Consider the following 19,557-nt stretch of genomic DNA (forward strand, 5'->3'; position numbering starts at 1 on the left):
GGTTTTCTGAATTCTTAATTATAGTCCTTTAGACTATACATTTAAAATGCTTTAACTTATTTTGTTTCTGGTAATTTATGTCGAATTGAGCTAACAAGCATGCCGTTTTTTTAAAAAAAACATTCTTAAAGCAGAACTCAAATTTTCACAATTATTAGCGACAGAACTGGTATATTTGTAACAATGTAAATACTTTAACTTTTGCAGACATGGACCTGCGCTTTACTGAACGACCCTAGCGGCTCACTTTCTCCGTTTCAAATGAAATAAATAATAAACCGATAAATAAATAATATATTGTCTCCGTGCACATCGCACTCGGATCTCCTTGCACTCCGTTAACCTGGAAGTTAAGTACGTTTGCTGACAGGTCCACACAAAAGCGACAGAAATGCACGTCTTAAACTCCAATTTCGTTTCAAGACACTGAAGACGTGCGTGTCGGAAAATGGACTGTGTTACGCAGGGATTTCGTTTTCTGTTTTAACTTCACGAAAGCCGATCAAGGCCCGGTTTGGGAGCGAGCACGGATCCTGGCGCTGACCGACTGAGAGAGAGAGCCGTGATCCCGCATTGTCAGCATCCCCCTCCCGGCGCGGCGCGTCACTTGAGAGACCTGGATGTGAAATGTGAAGTAGGCCGCAGTATAGAGCTCAGTCGCAGTGACAGTCCGGCAATACGTAGACCGCTTCTGAAGAGCGAAATGGTCAGGAATGAGATAAATAACATCTACTGAGAAATGTAATATTTGATACCATCTGAATCTTGGCAGTGGGAATGGTGAAGAGACGCCGGCTGAATAAGCCGTTTCAGTTCAGTCAATACCGTTGCCGCAGTGTCATTTGAAATATTTTAATTAAATGTTATTTATTTTTTATTTATTTGTCTTCCAGATTATTTATTGTAACTTATTTAAAAAACGCCCGTAGCTGACAGAGAAAACTGTATAAATAGGAAAAGAGAAATATATTATAATTTGATTTTCTTTCTCGTGTAAATGATGTCTGAAGCCGATTGATAATTTCAGCAGTATTATTAGGACATTCTTCATGTAAAAATGGACAAGGAGACGTATCCGCTACATTATTTCGTTTGGTATAACCAGTACATAGAACTGGACCGAGAACTGCAGAAGAACAAGGTATGTATTTATTATTATTAGTAGTAGTAGTGGTAGTAATTTATTATTCTAAAGTAGTATTTACTTGTGTGCTGTTTCCATGTTCTTATTATTAGTAGTAACATTTGCAATGAATACTATTGGCTGCTGCTTCTTCCAATTCAAGAACCTGATGTTCTTCAGCAGTGTTCAGCTGAATTGGTATCTGACGATCTTCAGCAGTGTTCAGTTGGACAAGTATCTGATGTTCTTTAGTAGTGTTCAGGTGCACAGGTACCTCATGTTTTTCAGCAGTGTTCAGGTGAACAGATATCTAATGTTCTTCAACAGTGTTCAGGTGGACAGGTACCTGATGTTCTTCAGCAATGTTCAGGTGGATAGATATCTGATGTTCTTCAGCAGTGTTCAGCTGGAGAGGTAGCTTTATTCAGCAGTATTCAGGTGTCTGATAGTCTTCACCAGTATGCAGGTGGACAGGTGACTGATGTTTTTCAGCAGTGTTCAGCTGGAGAGGTACCTATAATTCGGCACTGTTCAGGTGGACAAGTGTCAACAGTGTTCAGGCGAAGAGGTATCTGATGTTCTTCAGCAGTGTTCGGGTAGGGGTATCTAATGTTCTTCAGCAGTGTTCAGGTCTCTGATGGTCTTCAGCAGTGTGCAGGTGGACAGGTGACTGATGTTTTTCAGCAGTGTTCAGCTGGAGAGGTACCTATAATTCGGCAGTGTTCAGGTGGACAAGTGTCAGCAGTGTTCAGGCGAAGAGGTATCTGATGTTCTTCAGCAGTGTTCAGGTCTCTGATGGTCTTCACCAGTATGCAGGTGGACAGGTGACTGATGTTTTTCAGCAGTGTTCAGCTGGAGAGGTACCTATAATTCGGCAGTGTTCAGGTGGACAAGTGTCAGCAGTGTCAGACGAAGAGGTATCTGATGTTCTTCAGCAGTGTTCGGGTAGGGGTATCTGATGTTCTTCAGCAGTGTTCAGGTCTCTGATGGTCTTCAGCAGTGTGCAGGTGGACAGGTGACTGATGTTTTTCAGCAGTGTTCAGCTGGAGAGGTACCTATTCTTCGGCAGTGTTTAGGTGGACAAGTATCAGCAGTGTTTGGGCGAAGAGGTATATGATGTTCTTCAGCAGTGTTCAGGTAGAGGTGTCTGATGGTCTTCAGCAGTGTGCAGGTACACAAGTGACTGATGTTTTTCAGCAGTGTTCAGCTGGAGAGGTATCTGATGTTCTTCAGCAGTGTTCAGGTCTCTGATGGTCTTCAGCACTGTGCAGGTAGACAGGTGACTGATGTTTTTCAGCAGTATTGATCTGTTCTACAGTGTGAGCTTTGTATTTGTGTGCAGTAGCAGTATTGATAGTTATACTGAGCTATCCGTGATATGGTTTTGTATTCATGTGTGTCTGTATTAATAAACAGATGCAGTATCTGTGAAACTTGCTTTGTTCACGGTTCTTATTCATGATAGATGTACCTGCAGAGTGCACCACAGAACACTTTGCTCTTTACACTGTATGTCTGTTGGCATATTTCCACACTGTACACTGGTACAGTTGTGTCTGATGGTATGTGTTTCACTGTCTTTTACAGCATGACAAGGAGGCAGTGGACCCTCGTGGACGGACACCACTGCAGCTGGCTGTTAGCCTAGGACACCTGGAGAGCACCCGAGTGCTACTGAGACACAAGGCAGATCCCACACAGCACACTGCACAGGGCTGGACTGGTAAGACACACTGGCCACACACTGCACAGGGCTGGACTGGTAAGACACACTGGCCACACACTGCACAGGGCTGGACTGGTGAGACACACTGACCACTCACTGCACAGGGCTGGACTGGTGAGACACACTGACCACACACTGCACAGGGCTGGACTGGTGAGACACACTGACCACTCACTGCACAGGGCTGGACTGGTGAGACACACTGACCACACACTGCACAGGGCTGGACTGGTGAGACACACTGGCCACACACTGCACAGGGCTGGACTGGTGAGACACACTGGCCACACACTGCACAGGGCTGGACTGGTGAGACACACTGACCACACACAGCACAGGGCTGGACTGGTGAGACACACTGACCACACACAGCACAGCTCTGGACTGGCGAGATACACTGACCAGGGGTGGACAGGGCTGGACTGGTGAGACACACTGCACAGGGCTGGACTGGTGAGACACACTGACCACACACAGCACAGGGCTGGACTGGTGAGACACACTGACCACACACAGCACAGCTCTGGACTGGTGAGACACACTGACCACACACTGCACAGGGCTGGACTGGTGAGACACACTGACCACACACTGCACAGGGCTGGACTGATGAGACACACTGGCCACACACTGCACAGGGCTGGACTGGTGAGCCACACTGACCACACACAGCACAGCTCTGGACTGGCGAGATACACTGACCAGGGGTGGACAGGGCTGGACTGGTGAGACACACTGCACAGGGCTGGACTGGTGAGACACACTGACCACACACAGCACAGGGCTGGACTGGTGAGACACACTGACCACACACAGCACAGCTCTGGACTGGTGAGACACACTGACCACACACTGCACAGGGCTGGACTGGTGAGACACACTGACCACACACTGCACAGGGCTGGACTGATGAGACACACTGGCCACACACTGCACAGGGCTGGACTGGTGAGCCACACTGACCACACACAGCACAGCTCTGGACTGGCGAGATACACTGACCAGGGGTGGACAGGGCTGGACTGGTGAGACACACTGCACAGGACTGGACTGGTGAGACACACTGACCACACACAGCACAGGGCTGGACTGGTGAGCCACACTGACCACACACAGCACAGCTCTGGACTGGTGAGACACACTGACCACACACTACACAGGGCTGGACTGATGAGACACACTGGCCACACACTGCACAGGGCTGGACTGGTGAGACATGAAAGATGTCGGATGTAAGTAAGCGTCGTATGTGGTCAGTGTTACAGGAGGCGGTTAGTACTGGAGACCCTGAGCTGGTCCAGCTGGTTCTGCAGTACAGAGACAACAAGAGAGCCACAGAGAGACTGGCTGGCATCCCAGAGCTGTTGAGCAAACTGCGCAAGGTCAGGGGAAATACACTGCACTGGAACACACTGCACACATCACTGCACTGGAACACACTGCACACATCACTGCACTGCAACACACTGTACACAACACTGTGCAAGGTCAGGGGAAATACACTGCACTGGAACACACTGCACACATCACTGCACTGGAACACACTGCACACATCACTGCAGTGGAACACACTGTACACAACACTGCACAAGGTCAGGGGAAATACACTGCACTGGAACACACTGTACACAACACTGCACTGGAACACACTGCACACAACACTGCACAAGGTCAGGGGAAATACACTGCACTGGAACACACTGCACACAACACTGCACTGGAACACACTGTACACAACACTGCACAAGGTCAGGGGAAATACACTGCACACTACACTGCACACAACACTGTGCAAGGTCATGGGGAGATCCACAGCACTGGAACACACTGCACACAACACAGCACTGTAGCCCACTGCACACAACACTGTGCAAGGTCAGGGGAAATACACTGCACTGGAACACACTGCACACATCACTGCACTGGAACACACTGCACACATCACTGCAGTGGAACACACTGTACACAACACTGCACAAGGTCAGGGGAAATACACTGCACTGGAACACACTGTACACAACACTGCACTGGAACACACTGCACACAACACTGCACAAGGTCAGGGGAAATACACTGCACTGGAACACACTGCACACAACACTGCACTGGAACACACTGTACACAACACTGCGCAAGGTCAGGGGAAATACACTGCACACAACACTGTGCAAGGTCATGGGGAGATCCACAGCACTGGAACACACTGCACACAACACAGCACTGTAGCCCACTGCACACAACACTGTGCAAGGTCAGGGGAAATACACTGCACTATAAAACACCTCACAGAACTGCACAGTAACACACTGCACTGTAATACACTGCAGACTAACACTAACGTGAACAGTTGCATACTTTTTTGCGTTGTTCTGAGCACACTTGTAGTACTGCCATTTTGAACAGGACTTAATTACTCTGTTGTGTGCTCTGTGTCCTTACAGTGTGCTGTATTTGTGGTTGCAGGCACGTGACTTCTACGTAGAGATGAAATGGGAGTTCACAAGCTGGGGTGAGACGCCGTGCTCTGTCTTCATCCAATCTGTGTGTCCAAACTGTATTAACCCCTCTCTCTCAGTGCAGTGTTAATGTCCTGTAGTGTCCAGTCAGTGTGTCTGGACTGTATTAACCCCTCTCTCTCAGTGCAGTGTTAATGTACTGGAGTGTCCAGTCAGTGTGTCTGTACTGTATTAACCCCTCTCTCTCAGTGCAGTGTTAATGTCCTGTAATGTCCAGTCAGTGTGTCTGTACTGTATTAACCCCTCTCTCTCAGCCCAGTGTTAATGTCCTGTAGTGTCCAGTCAGTGTGTCTGGTCTGTATTAACCCCTCTCTCTCAGTGCAGTGTTAATGTACTGGAGTGTCCAGTCAGTGTGTCTGGACTGTATTAACCCCTCTCTCTCAGTGCAGTGTTAATGTACTGTAGTGTCCAGTCAGTGTGTCTGTACTGTATTAACCCCTCTCTCTCATAGTACCTCTGGTGTCCAAGGTGTGTCCCAGTGATGTGTATCGGGTGTGGAAAAGTGGCTCCAGCCTGCGAGTGGACACCACCCTGCTGGGCTTTGAGCACATGACCTGGCTGAAGGGGCGACGCAGCTACATCTTCAAGGGAGGAGGTGAACAGCTTTCGTCTCAGCTCTGCTGATGATGTTGATGCTCTGTGATGATGCCTGATTATAAGGAAATTAACAGAACTGGCTTCAATGGCCTTATTGCTCCTTGTTTTTTAACCTCTCTCTCTCAGTGCAGTGTTAATGTCCTGCAGTGTCCAGTCAGTGTGTCTGGACTGTATTAACCCCTCTCTCTCAGTGCAGTGTTAATGTCCTGCAGTGTCCAGTCAGTGTGTCTGGACTGTATTAACCCCTCTCTCTCAGTGCAGTGTTAATGTACTGGAGTGTCCAGTCAGTGTGTCTGGACTGTATTAATCCCTCTCTCTCACTGCAGTGTTAATGTACTGTAGTGTCCAGTCAGTGTGTCTGGACTGTATTAACCCCTCTCTCTCAGTGCAGTGTTAATGTCCTGCAGTGTCCAGTCAGTGTGTCTGGACTGTATTAACCCCTCTCTCTCAGTGCAGTGTTAATGTACTGTAGTGTCCAGTCAGTGTGTCTGGACTGTATTAACCCCTCTCTCTCAGTGCAGTGTTAATGCCCTGTAGTGTCCAGTCAGTGTGTCTGTACTGTATTAACCCCTCTCTCTCAGTGCAGTGTTAATGTACTGTAGTGTCCAGTCAGGGTGTCTGTACTGTATTAACCCCTCTCTCTGAGTGCAGTGTTAATGTACTGGAGTGTCCAGCCAGTGTGTCTGGACTGTATTAACCCCTCTCTCTCAGTGCAGTGTTAATGTACTGTAGTGTCCAGTCAGTGTGTCTGGACTGTATTAACCCCTCTCTCTCAGTGCAGTGTTAATGTCCTGCAGTGTCCAGTCAGTGTGTCTGGACTGTATTAACCCCTCTCTCTCAGTGCAGTGTTAATGTACTGTAGTGTCCAGTCAGTGTGTCTGGACTGTATTAACCCCTCTCTCTCAGTGCAGTGTTAATGCCCTGTAGTGTCCAGTGTGTCTGGACTGTATTAACCCCTCTCTCTCTTGCTCAGAGGGAGGAGCAGTAGTAATGGAGGTTGACCATGAGAAGCAGGTGGTCTACACAGAGTCTCTTTCCCTTCCTTTGCGGGATCCTGAGTCTCTTTTGGCGGCCATGATGCCCACTGAAGACAGTGTTGCCCACAGGCTGACTTCTCCTATCGTGTCCACTCATCTGAATACGAAGAACATCTCCTTTGAGAGGTACAGAGAGAGAGAGATACCGGACAGATCAGAGCCAGTGGGAGTCGGGCAGTGAGATGACAGAGAGACAGACAGGAAGAGAGGATCAGAGCCAGTGGGAGTCGGGCAGTGAGATGACAGAGAGACAGACAGGAAGAGAGGATCAGAGCCAGTGGGAGTCGGGCAGTGAGATGACAGAGAGACAGACAGGAAGAGAGGATCAGAGCCAGTGGGAGTCGGGCAGTGAGATGACAGAGAGACAGACAGGAATTTCAGATGCAAGTTGAGACGAGACAGACCAGGATAGAGACGGTAGGTGTGACATCTGCACGTGTGTGTTTGTGTTGTTATGCAGGAACAAGTCTGGGATCTGGGGCTGGCGATCAGAGAAGACTGAGATGATCAGTGGATATGAGGCGAAGGTCAGTCCATCTCTGTCTGTCAGTCTGTGTTCCTCTTTAAACTCCATCCAGAAGTGGAAGAGCTAACTGTTTCAGCTTTCTTGACTCTGTCTGTTTCCATTTAAAGGTTTACAGTGCCAGCAATGTGGAGCTCGTGACCCGAACGCGAACAGAACATCTCTCGGACCAGGACAAGTCCAGGAGCAGAGGTACCAGAACCCCCAGACCCGCCTGGCTACACCAGCGCATGAAATAAACACATCGTCATCGTCGTCATCACATTCTCTATACAGAGAGATTAGAGGCACAGAGAAACACAGTGCTGTGTGGGTAACTGTACTGTTTCAGCTCCTCTCTCTCTCTTTCCAGGCTCTAAGACTCCTCTCCAGTCCTTCCTGGGAATTGCTGAGCAGCACGTCTCTCATAGTGGGGTCAGTTCTTATAATAAAACTTTGAAAAGCAAGGATAGGGGGACGCGTCTTTACACAAAGGGTGGTGGGAGTGTAGAACAAGTTGCCCAGTCAAGTTGTCGAAGCTGTTACCCTGGCTTCTTTTAAGAAACAGCTGGACGAAGACTTTGGATCAATTAGCCACTGTCTTGGAAATGATAGTCTCTACTGTCTGCCGATTGCCCTCCTCTTGTTTGTCACCTGTCTCGTGACTTTACTGGACGGTCCGCTGCCCTGCTCGGCGCTGTTCTGTCTCAGCCGTGACCAGGGTGTTGAGGGTGCTGAGGACACTGGGAAGTGGCACTGAGTCTCGCTGACATTCCTGCCTCCCCACAGAGCCAGGTGTCCCAGTGTGCCAGCCCCACCAACCCCAGTGCCCTGACTGCGGAGGAGTACTTCAACCCTGACCTCTCGCTGACCCGCAGAGACATCGGCAGGCCTGTGGAGCTCAGCAGCAAAGTGCAGAAGTACTGTACTGTATTTGTGTGAGAGTGTCAGGGGTATTGTACTGTACTGTGTGTGAGAGTGTCAGGGGTACTGTACTGTGTGTGAGAGTGTCAGGGGTACTGTACTGAACTGTGTGTTTGAGTGTCAGAGGTACTGTACTGTACTGTGTGTGAGAGTGTCAGAGGTACTGTACCATACTGTGTGAGAGAGTGTCAGGGGTACTGTACTGTACTGTGTCTGAGAATGTCAGGGGTACTGTACTGTACTGTGTCTGAGAGAGTGTCATGGGTACTGCACTGTGTGTGAGAGTGTCAGAGGTACTGTACCGTACTCTGTGTGAGAGTGTCAGGGGTACTGTACTGAACTGCGTGTGAGAGAGTGTCAGGGGTACTGTACTGTGTGTGATGGTGTCAGAGGTACTGTACCGTACTGTGTGTGAGAGTGTCAGAGGTACTGTACCGTACTGTGTGAGAGAGTGTCAGGGGTACTGTACTGAACTGTATGTGAGAGAGTGTCAGAGGTACTGTACTGTACTGTGTGTGAGAGTGTCAGTGGAGCTCAGCAGCAAGGTGTAGAGGTACTGACTGGCTCAGTAATGCCTTGTCATTGGTGTCCTCTCTGCTATTTAACCCTGTCCTTCTGTTTCAGGTTCAAGGCGACGCTGTGGTTAAGTGAGTCTCACCCCCTGTCTCTAGTGGAGCAGGTGTCCCCCATTATTGACCTGATGGCAATCTCCAACGCCCACTTTGCCAAGCTGAGAGACTTCATTACTCTTAGACTGCCACCTGGCTTCCCCGTCAAGATCGGTGAGAGAAACTGTGGGAGAGAGTGGGGGGAGACAGGGAGAGTGAGGAAGTAGGAGGAGATTGTGAGAAAGTGGAAGGGGACGTGTGATAGAGTGGGAGGGGACTGAGTGGGTGGGGACAGCTTGAGAGTTAGAGGAGACTGAAAAAGTGGGAGGGAACAGGGTGTGAGTTAGAGGTGTTTAAAAGAGAGAGAGTGGGAGGGGACTGAGGGAGTGGGGTGACCCCGTGAGAGAGTGGGGTGACCCCGTGAGAGAGTGGGAGGAGACTGAGGGTGTGGGGGGACACAGAGAGAGAGACTAGATCAGGGAGAATAAGGTGGAGAATGAGGCTTTGCTTAGTACAGGTTGACTGTGAGAGATCACTGTACTGAAAAGGGAAGCACAGTCCCTGTCCCCTCATTAGAAAACACTTCCAGCACATACAGCTGGTTTCCTCTGGTCCGCAGCTTTCCTTTCAGTATTTGACAGTGGCACACACCATGTACCATGGACATCAGGGCACTGGGAAACATGACTGGTTATCATAGCAGAAGGAAGGGAAACGGCCCCAGAATGAATGTGTCCCCGAACCCTCCTGCCAGTCCTGCCCCGGTCGTGTCCAGCCCAGCTGACAGCGGACCGGGCCACACTGTGACCGCAGGACGGGTCTCCCACCTGACGTTCTCACTGGTGACCCTAACCCTCTCCCACTCTCTCTCTCTCTCTCTCGCAGAGATCCCGCTGTTCCACGTCCTCAACGCGCGGGTGACCTTCAGTAACCTCTGCGGCTGCGACGAGCCCGTCAGCTCCGTCACTGTCTGCCCCCCGCCACCAGAGGGCGCAGCTGAGACAGGTACTGGTCCAGGGGGGAAGTCGTCACTCTTTCAGCAGGCGCTCACAGGGCACAGACGCCGACCACGGCCAGATTCGGACTTCCACCCTCCCAGGGCAGAGCGGCCCTCTGTGCTGCCCTTGTTAGCTTCCTGTTTGAAGAGCCGCCCAGCAGCTGCAGAAGCTGACTTCAGCGGTGGACGCTGTCCTGGGATTCAGGCATCCTGACTGAGCTGTGTCATTGTTCTGCAGGGGAAGCTCGGCCACTTGAGCATTTGTAAGCAAATTATTAAGCAAATTGTGTTGCCACAATGTCGTTATGTGTCAAATAAGAAAATGAGTAAGGTCACAAACAGGAGGAGGCCATTCTTTGATAGTTTGCAGCGAATTGATCCCAGAATCTCATCCAGCGGTGTCGTGAGAGAAGCTAGGGTACCGGCTTCAGCACCATGGCTGGGCAGCTTGTTCCACACTCCCTCTACTCTTTGTGTAAAGAAGACCCTCCTGTCCTGACTGGAGGATTTCTGTCAGCTGTGTGGTGAGAGAAGCCAGGGAACCAGCTTCAGCACCATGGCTGGGCAGCTTGTTCCACACTCCCTCTACTCTTTGTGTAAAGAAGACCCTCCTGTCCTGACTGGAGGATTTCTGTCAGCTGTGTGGTGAGAGAAGCCAGGGAACCAGCTTCAGCAACATGGCTGGGCAGCTTGTTCCAGACGCCTCACAGAGTCTGGACTTAAACTGGTAGGCAGAAGGAGAAAGGAAAGGGGCTCCTGAAGCTGCTGGGACTGGGGTTCCCCTCGAGGCGACACCAGGGGGGACGATGGGCGATCATGAGGCTCGTGTGAGACGCTGTGTTTCAGGCGCACGTGTGTGAGCAGGGGGAGCAGCAGGAGCAGGGAAGCCGGCGCAGCGAGGACGATTCACTGTAGTGTGAAATGACGGGACACAGCGGGCTGGGCTCTCCACAGCCTGCTGGCCCCTGGGAGGGCTGGCTTCACCTCGCTGCCTCGATTCAGAACCCCCACTGGGCACGTCATGTGACACCAGCATGTGACCATGTCACGTGACGCACGGCAGAGCCCTCCAGGGATTCCACTGTTGATATCATGTTGCAGATCATACGTGTTGGGCAGCAGTGTGGAGCACTGGTCAGAGCCCCGGACCTGTTACTGAAAGGCTGTGGGTTTAAATCCCAGGTGAAATAATACAATTGAGCGAGGTAGATCACTTGAATAGTTCCAAGAAAATACTCAGGTATTTAAATATGTGCAGATGTAAATAGACGTATCATAGATTTCCCGTCTTGATCTGCTCTCTTTCACTCAGGTGGTACCCCCCCACCCCTCTGCTGTGAGGTGGATCCTTCCGTGTTTGAGCCTCCCGCAGAGTACGCCACACTTGGTACTGGCCGCAGTGAGCCAATGAGAGACGAGGATGACAACCTCTTGCAGTTTGCCATTCAGCAGAGCCTGTTGGATGCTGGAACGGAAAGTGACCAGGTGAGGGCAGCAGTTAGACACTGGTAATACTTCCACTTCCACTTTTACAGATATCCATGTATTGATTCAGCCCTGAACTGGGAATGACCAACTGGGCACAAAACGCAGACACAAGTATTTCCAGTATCCAGTCCAGACCAGGGTGCCCTCTGAGTGGAGTTCGCATGTGAATTTTTTCCAGGGCTCTGGTTTTCTCCCATCTGGGATGTCCCATCCAAGGACTACTGTCTGGGTAAATTGGTTTCCTTCAGTGGTCCCTGTATGTGTGTGTGAGCTGTGGTGGACAGAAGCCCAGTCCAGGGAGTAGCCCTGCCTTGTGCCCTACCCTTCCGGTACAGGCTCCAGGTCTGAGCCTCTCTCTGTTAATGGGAGCACACACCACTGTCAGTGTTGATCAACAGTGCAGGTCACAAATGAAATGAAGGAGGTGGGCCTGTTTGGTCATAAGTATGGTTTCCAGGATCTCATCCAGCTGTGTCTTGAGAGAGGCCAAAGTATCAGTTTCAACAACATGTCTGGGCAGCATGTTCCACACTCCCACCACCCTCTGTGTAAAGAAGTGTCTCCTATCCTGACTAGAGGATCCCCTCTGACTGCGTCTTGGATTTAGTCAGGGTATCAGCTTCAACAACATGTCTGGGCAGCTTGTTCACACTCCCACCCCCCTCTGTGCAAAGAAGGGCCTCAGGTTCCCAGTTTCACATGCACATCCAGGGAAAAGGTACTGATCCCAGCAATGAGACTCTTTCTCTCTCCCCAGGTGACTATATGGGAAGCCCTGACGAACAGTCGCCCTGTGTCCCACACTCCCCTGTACGAAGAGGACACCCAGCTGGAGAGGTGAGGCCCTCTCACACAGAGCTCTTCTTCCAGCCCTTTATCAAGCAGGCATTTACATCTTTATGGAAATACGACTCTGTTTAAACTCCGATTTGAATGTTTAGTCGCGTTTTATCTCCTTCTCCTGTTGAGGCTCAAACGCTTCACTGGCAAGACAAGTCTTACGTGTTCAGACAGTGCTGGCTGATGGCCTGTGGGCCTGCCTCGCTATCCTGGTCCTGTTCTGTCGACTCACTGTCCCAGGGCTTCCAGAACCAGCAAACCAGAAGCCGACAGCATAGTGGCTCAGTGTCCAATCTCAGTGTAACAGGGATCAGAATCAGAACCATTGTCACAGATGGACAGGACAGTCTCAGACCAGTCCCAGTGCAGTCACAGTACTATTAATGTACTGTAGTGTCCAGTCAGTGTGTCTGGACTGTATTAACCCCTCTCTCTCAGTGCAGTGTTAATGTACTGGAGTGTCCAGTCAGTGTGTCTGTACTGTATTAACCCCTCTCTCTCAGTGCAGTGTTAATGTCCTGTAGTGTCCAGTCAGTGTGTCTGGACTGTATTAACCCCTCTCTCTCAGTGCAGTGTTAATGTCCTGTAGTGTCCAGTCAGTGTGTCTGGACTGTATTAACACCTCTCTCAGTGCAGTGTTAATGTACTGGAGTGTCCAGTCGGTGTGTCTGGACTGTATTAACCCCTCTCTCTCAGTGCAGTGTTAATGTACTGGAGTGTCCAGTCGGTGTGTCTGGACTGTATTAACCCCTCTCTCTCTGTTTCAGGGCTATACAGGAGTCTCTCTCCCTCTCTTTGGCTGGAGGTCAGGGTGGAGAGAGTGGGACCTGCATGCAGACCTCAACAGTGACAGGAAAGGAGTCGCAGGTGGAAGAGGAGGAGTCAATACATCTGACTCCTCCCCCAATTCTCTCCCTTTCCCCCTCTCAAGTCCGTTCGCCACCCTCCTACAGCTCACTGGATGACCCCAACTACGCCCAGAGAATGCCTGGGGCCTTCGCCGTGGCAACCAGCTTTGACGAGCAGCTTCGCATTGCCATGGAGCTGTCTTGCCTGGAGCAGGAAGAGCAGGACAGGAAGAGGCTGGAGGAAGAGGAGGAGCTGGAGAGGATACTGCAGCTGTCACTCACGGAGAAGTAGAGCTTCCTGTTACCTTGGATTCACTGCAGCTGCTTCTGTTCTTAACAAAATACTTTAATGTCTCTGGTTTGTAACTGTAACTGCAACTGCTCTGTTCCTCATGTTCTCTCCTCTCTCTCTGTGACAGCAGAGTCCCTCAGTAATACACACCACAGACAGGCGACGCAGTGAGAGAGAGGAGATCACAGAATCTCTCAGTAACGACAAGACAGGAGACACAGTGAGAAAGAGGAAATAACAGAATACCTCAGTAATAATCACATACAACAAGACACGAGACACAATGAGAGAGAGGAGATAACAGAATTCCTCAGTGATAAACACACACAAAAACACACACAACAGGACAGGAGACACAGTGAGACAGAGAGGTCACAGAGAATCCCTCAGTAATAGTCACACACAACAGGACAGGAGACACAGTGAAAGAGAGAGGAGATAACAGAGAATCCCTCAGTAATAGTCACACACAACAGGACAGGAGGCACAGTCAGAGGTAAGAGACACTCCAACTGGATGAAATGAAAGAAAATACTTCGGGATGAGACTTCTGGGGCGTTGTGCTATGAAGCTGAGTCAATTCCACACCTGTTGGCTGCGCAGTGATGGAGGCGACAGACCATTCAGGACCACAAGCCAAGATTCACGACAGACAGGACTTTCTTGTTCGCTGTTTGTAAAACACCCTTCTGATGCTGAAACATGAAAAGCATCTGGATTTTGTGATGTTTGAAGAATCCTGGCCTGGTGTCCCACCAGTCACCCCAAACCTGACCATCACAGAGTTAATCTATCCCGGATCTCATCCAGCTGTGTCTTGAAAGAAACCATTGTAATTGGCTTCAACACCATGGCTGTGCAACTTGTTCCACACTCCCGCCACCCTTTGTGTAAAGAAGAGCCTTCTGTCGTGACGGAGGATGCCACTGCACTGAGAGAGAGGGGTTAATACAGTCCAGACACACTGACTGGACACTACAGGACATTAACACTGCACTGAGAGAGAGGGGTTAATACAGTACAGACACACTGACTGGACACTCCAGTACATTAACACTGCACTGAGAGAGAGGGGTTAATACAGTACAGACACACTGAACACTACAGGACATTAACACCGCACTGAGAGAGAGGGGTTAATACAGTCCAGACACACTGACTGGACACTACAGGACATTAACACTGCACTGAGAGAGAGGGGTTAATACAGTACAGACACACTGACTGGACACTACAGGACATTAACACTGCACTGAGAAAGTTTTTTTTATTGTTTTAGAAACCTTTTTTTCTTTGAAGTTGTTTGAGATACTGTACAGTATACTTGAGCAAGAATGATCCCTAGACTTTGAACCTAAATGAATTTTAATTTAATGCTATAACATGATGTAATGATATAAGGAGTCTTACAGCAAAAATAACTTAAGATGATAAAGATGAAGGAAACGAGTGAGAACATAGTGTTGAAGTGACACGTATTAATAAAAGATTACTAAAATGTGTTTGCTGATGCTCAGTGTGTGTGCTGTGTATGTCCATATCTCCTCTGAGGTCTGTTTTACATGACGTCTGTCCTCTGACTTGCAGTGTCCACTCGCCAGTCCTGAGTGACCGGTCACAGTGAGACACTGTGTCTCCAGTGTGTCAGTGCAGTGGTCAGACTGTCCACACACACCAGCCCTCAGTGACCAGTCACAGTGAGACACTGTCCCTCCAGTGTGTCTCAGTGCTGTGCTCAGACTGTCCACCCACACCAGCCCTCAGTGACCAGTCACAGTGAGACACTGGTCTGTCCCTCCAGTGTGTGTCAGTGCTGTGGTCAGACTGCGTCCACACACACCAGCCCTGACACTGGTGATATAATAAAAAACACTGTAGCAGCACAGCGTCGCTTCGGAAAGGAGGTCCTGCTCTCGTTTCAATGATTCTCCTGCGCGGACGTTAGCGCCACCCGGTGGTGGGTTTTCCACACTGCAGCGGGACCCTGTGACTCCTAGGGGCTGGCGGGGAGTGCCATGGCTTTCACCTGTCCAGTCTCGAGTGACCTGACGGGCCCGACGCAAGGCACTAGCGTGTCAGAGGGTGCCGAAGTCGGTACAGTAGTGTCGTGAGGTTACCGCCAGGCGACTGCAGGCTTTCTGCAGCAGGTGCACTGACAGGCTATCAAACAGGCCTGACAGGTACCTTCTCTCTGCTGGTTATTTTGTCATCAGCAGTCACAGTCGGGCAGTGGTGGGTCTCTGCTGGAATCAGGGCTCCTGCTTCACACTGGGAGAGGGCTGGGAGATTGACTGTGCCTGATCTCTGGATAAGACACGTCTGGGCAGCCTGACTCTCCTCTGGTCTCTGAGCCCCAGATGATCATCACCCTGACCTCCACTGGGGCTCCAGGACCCAGCATCACTGCCACACACTTACCAGGCCCTGTCTTTCTCACTCAGGTGTGCAGTGTGCAACTGGGACCAACTAGATCTGCAGAAGGAAAAACACTGATCGCTGTGGGCGTGTCAAATACACTGTCATTCCCACTGTGGGTGTGTTTGATACAGTGTCACTCCCACTGTGGGTGTGTCTAATACACTATCATTCCCACTGTGGGCGTGTCTGATACAGTGTCACTCCCATTACGGGCGTGTCTGATACAGTGTCACTCCCACTGTGGGTGTGTCTAATAGAATACCATTCCAGCTGTGGGCGTGTCTGATACACTGTCATTCCCACTGTGGGTGTGTCTGATTACAGTGTCACTCCAGTTGTGGGTGTGTCTAATACACTGTCATTTCCACTGTGGGTGTGTCTGATACAGTGCCACCCCCACTGTGGGCGTGTCGGATATACTGTCTCTCCCACTGTGGGCGTGTCTGATATAGTGGCTGTGCCGTATACCATGTCATTCCCACGTGTTTCTGTTCATCACCAACTGATCAACTAGTAGGAATTGTTTATCTTAACAATGGCCAGCAAACTGAGGAGGGTGTATTTTCTGAAGTTCAGTATGTATTATATTGTCAAGTGTGACACGGGCTATCAACATAACCTAATTTCTAACTTCACCTCACAGATATGTTTAGAATTAGTCAATGGACAGTCTCTGAACATCTCAGTGACCGTGGCCTAATCCTGCCCTTGAGGTGCTCACAATGACCAATAATCCAGGTGATTTAATCTTTCTTTGAGGTGCTCATAATGACCAATTATCCTGTTGATTTAATCTTTTCCTTGAGGCGCTCACAATGACCAATAATCCAGGTGATTTAATCTTTTCCTTGAGGTGCTCACAATGACCAATAATCCAGGTGATTTAATCGTTTCCTTGAGGTGCTCATACTGATCAATTATCCAGGTGGCCTGGGAGTTGTACTCATTTTGAGCTTCTGGTAGATGATTAAGACAGCTTCTTTGGGATGGCACTGACAGAAGGTAGGCCCTAAGAGGCTACAGATAGGGGACAGAGAGAATCAGATCAGAAGAGGGAAAGCAGGAGGAGAAACAGGAGCTCCTTCTGCAGCAGAACTCCAGTTCAGGGGATGTGGGTACTGAGGAGACTGACTCTGGGTTTTCTAAAGGGACTCTTGGCTTATAGTTGAGGAAATATTGATTTTCTGTTTGTTGTGTCCACCAAAGAAATTATTCCCTGGTCAAGAGATGCAGTGTTTGGGAGAAAGAGAAACGTTTGACATCTCTATATCAGGTGTACAGGAGTGATTGAGTCCTGTGAGGGTCTTTTAGTTTTTTTTCCTCTACAGTGTTTGTGTCTCAATTTCAGGGTTCAGTTCCGTTTCCTGGTTCTGTCGAATATGGGCTCTGGGCTTCACAGGATCCAATAGAGGGACCGACACTCCCTTCTGCCCTTAACAGCGGTAAGTGTCGTACGTTTTTCAGTTTTCTCCCTGTACTGGTAATCAAGTGCCTGTAAGAGGTACTGTTCAGTACTCCCAGACTTTAAGGGCTGTATGACTCTTACTTTTTAAAGCGAACTGCGGTTAGCATCTAATTTTCTGTTTATAATGTGAATTAATAAATAGTTCACTACTCCATGAATTATACCCACAGTCTTGTAACAGTCTTCTGTAGATTGTCAGTCACGCTGTTCGTCAGTCTCACTTGCTGTCTCTCTGAAGACCAACGAAGACCAGACAGGTCACAAACGAGAGGTCATTCAGCCCATCTAGCTTGCTTGGTTGTCAGTAGACTTCAGCTGTGTCTAGAGAGACATCAGGGTATTCGTTTCAACAACGTGGCTGGGCAGCTTGTTCCACCCCCCCACCCTTTGTGTAAAGAAGTGCCTCCTGTAATGACTAGAGGTTTCTCTTCCAGCTGGGTCCTCAGAGAAGCCACATTGCCATGGCTGGACTGCTTGTTCCACACTCCCACAACCCTTTGTGTAAAGAAAGGTTTCCCCCCTATTCTCAGTTTTGCAAGCTCTCCTACATAGTTTCCACCTGTGTCCTCTGATTTATTTTCTGAAGACGCCTGCTGGGTTGACATTGTCAGTGACCCTGGGATATTTGGATCAGGCCCCCTTGTAGTTTTCCATGTAGTTGTCTGTCCTGTTGTGGCTGTAAGCGCTTGTGTCTGTTTGCACATCTTTCCCTGCCTGTCCGCTGTCCCCGGTGGGGTGTGGCCACTGAGCCAGATCTGTACTATCTCCAGGAAACAGAGTGTCCTCTGCAGGAGCAGGCTGCCTCTTCCAGCACGGCTCCCACACACAGCAGATAAAGCTCCTCGCTGAGACCCTGCGCTCCAGGCTTCCAGAGGGACAGGCTAGGTCACACTGTGTGCAGTAGACACTGTCCAGAGAGAGAGAGACAGGCTAGGTCACACTGCGTGCAGTAGACTCTGTCCAGAGAGAGAGAGACAGGCTAGGTCACACTGTGTGCAGTAGACTCTGTCCAGAGAGAGAGAGACAGGCTAGGTCACACTGTGTGCAGTAGACTCTGTCCAGAGAGAGAGAGACAGGCTAGGTCACACTGTGTGCAGTAGACTCTGTCCAGAGAGAGAGAGACAGGCTAGGTCACACTGTGTGCAGTAGACTGTCCAGAGAGAGAGAGACAGGCTGTGGATATTGATGTTACACTGTGTGCAGTAGACTCTGTCCAGAAAGAGAGAGACAGGCTAGGTCACACTGTGTGCAGTAGACTCTGTCCAGAGAGAGAGAGACAGGCTGTGGATATTAATGTTACACTGTGTGCAGTAGACACTGTTCAGAGAGAGAGAGAGACAGGCTGTGGATATTAATGTTACACTGTGTGCAGTAGACACTGTTCAGAGAGAGAGAGAGACAGGCTGTGGATATTGATGTTACACTGTGTGCAGTAGACACTGTTCTGAGAGAGAGACAGGCTAGGTCACACTGTGTGCAGTAGACTTTGTCCAGAGAGAGAGAGAGAGAGAGACAGGCTAGGTCACACTGTGTGCAGTAGACTTTGTCCAGAGAGAGAGAGACAGGCTAGGTCAAACTGTGTGCAGTAGACTCTTTCCAGAGAGAGAGACAGGCTGTGGATATTAATGTTACACTGTGTGCAGTAGACACTGTTCAGAGAGAGAGATAGAGACAGGCTGTGGATCTTGATGTCACACTCTGTGCAGTAGACACTGTTCTGAGAGAGAGACAGGCTTTGGATATTGATGTCACACTGTGTGGAGTAGACACTGTCCAGAGAGAGACAGGCTGTGGATATTGATGTCACACTGTGTGCAGTAGACACTAACCACAGAGAGAGAGAAAGGCTGTGGATATTGATGTCACACTGTGTCCAGTAGACACTGTCCAGAGAGAGAGATAGGCTAGGTCACACTAATGTTACACTGTGTCCAGTAGACACTGTCCAGAGAGAGACAAGTTGAGACAGTTGATTTTTGAGGAGTACTGAGGCGCGTTATTGATTGTATTGTAACACACATCACTGTATTATCGCACCCGTGGCCCAAGGAGATGTAGCCGATACACATACAGGTACAGACAAACCAGCCGAATTCCAGCAGCTGCGCCTTTAAGGGGCAGTGGAATCCGCCTCTGCCAAATAAGGGCATGTTTACTTTTTCTCGGCCGAGTTTAT

General features: G+C 49.6%; 1 protein-coding gene across 1 annotated transcript; it reads left to right on the top strand.

The window, feature by feature from the left end:
• Window positions 1-999: 999 nt before the first annotated feature.
• ankrd13d (ankyrin repeat domain 13D) lies at window positions 1,000-15,000 on the top strand. Its single transcript, XM_088644304.1, has 15 exons — window positions 1,000-1,141; window positions 2,711-2,846; window positions 4,107-4,231; window positions 5,313-5,358; window positions 5,817-5,960; window positions 6,936-7,125; window positions 7,460-7,526; window positions 7,633-7,714; window positions 7,875-7,936; window positions 8,291-8,421; window positions 9,050-9,207; window positions 9,919-10,038; window positions 11,343-11,515; window positions 12,276-12,355; window positions 13,126-15,000. The coding sequence occupies exons 1-15, from the start codon at window positions 1,058-1,060 to the stop codon at window positions 13,496-13,498; spliced, it is 1,971 nt and encodes a 656-aa protein (XP_088500430.1). The 5' UTR covers window positions 1,000-1,057; the 3' UTR covers window positions 13,499-15,000.
• Window positions 15,001-19,557: the final 4,557 nt, after the last annotated feature.

The sequence above is a fragment of the Lepisosteus platostomus genome, chromosome 8, assembly GCF_059453375.1.
Source record: "Lepisosteus platostomus isolate fLepPlt1 chromosome 8, fLepPlt1.hap1, whole genome shotgun sequence".
Taxonomy (NCBI): Eukaryota; Metazoa; Chordata; class Actinopteri; order Semionotiformes; family Lepisosteidae; genus Lepisosteus; species Lepisosteus platostomus.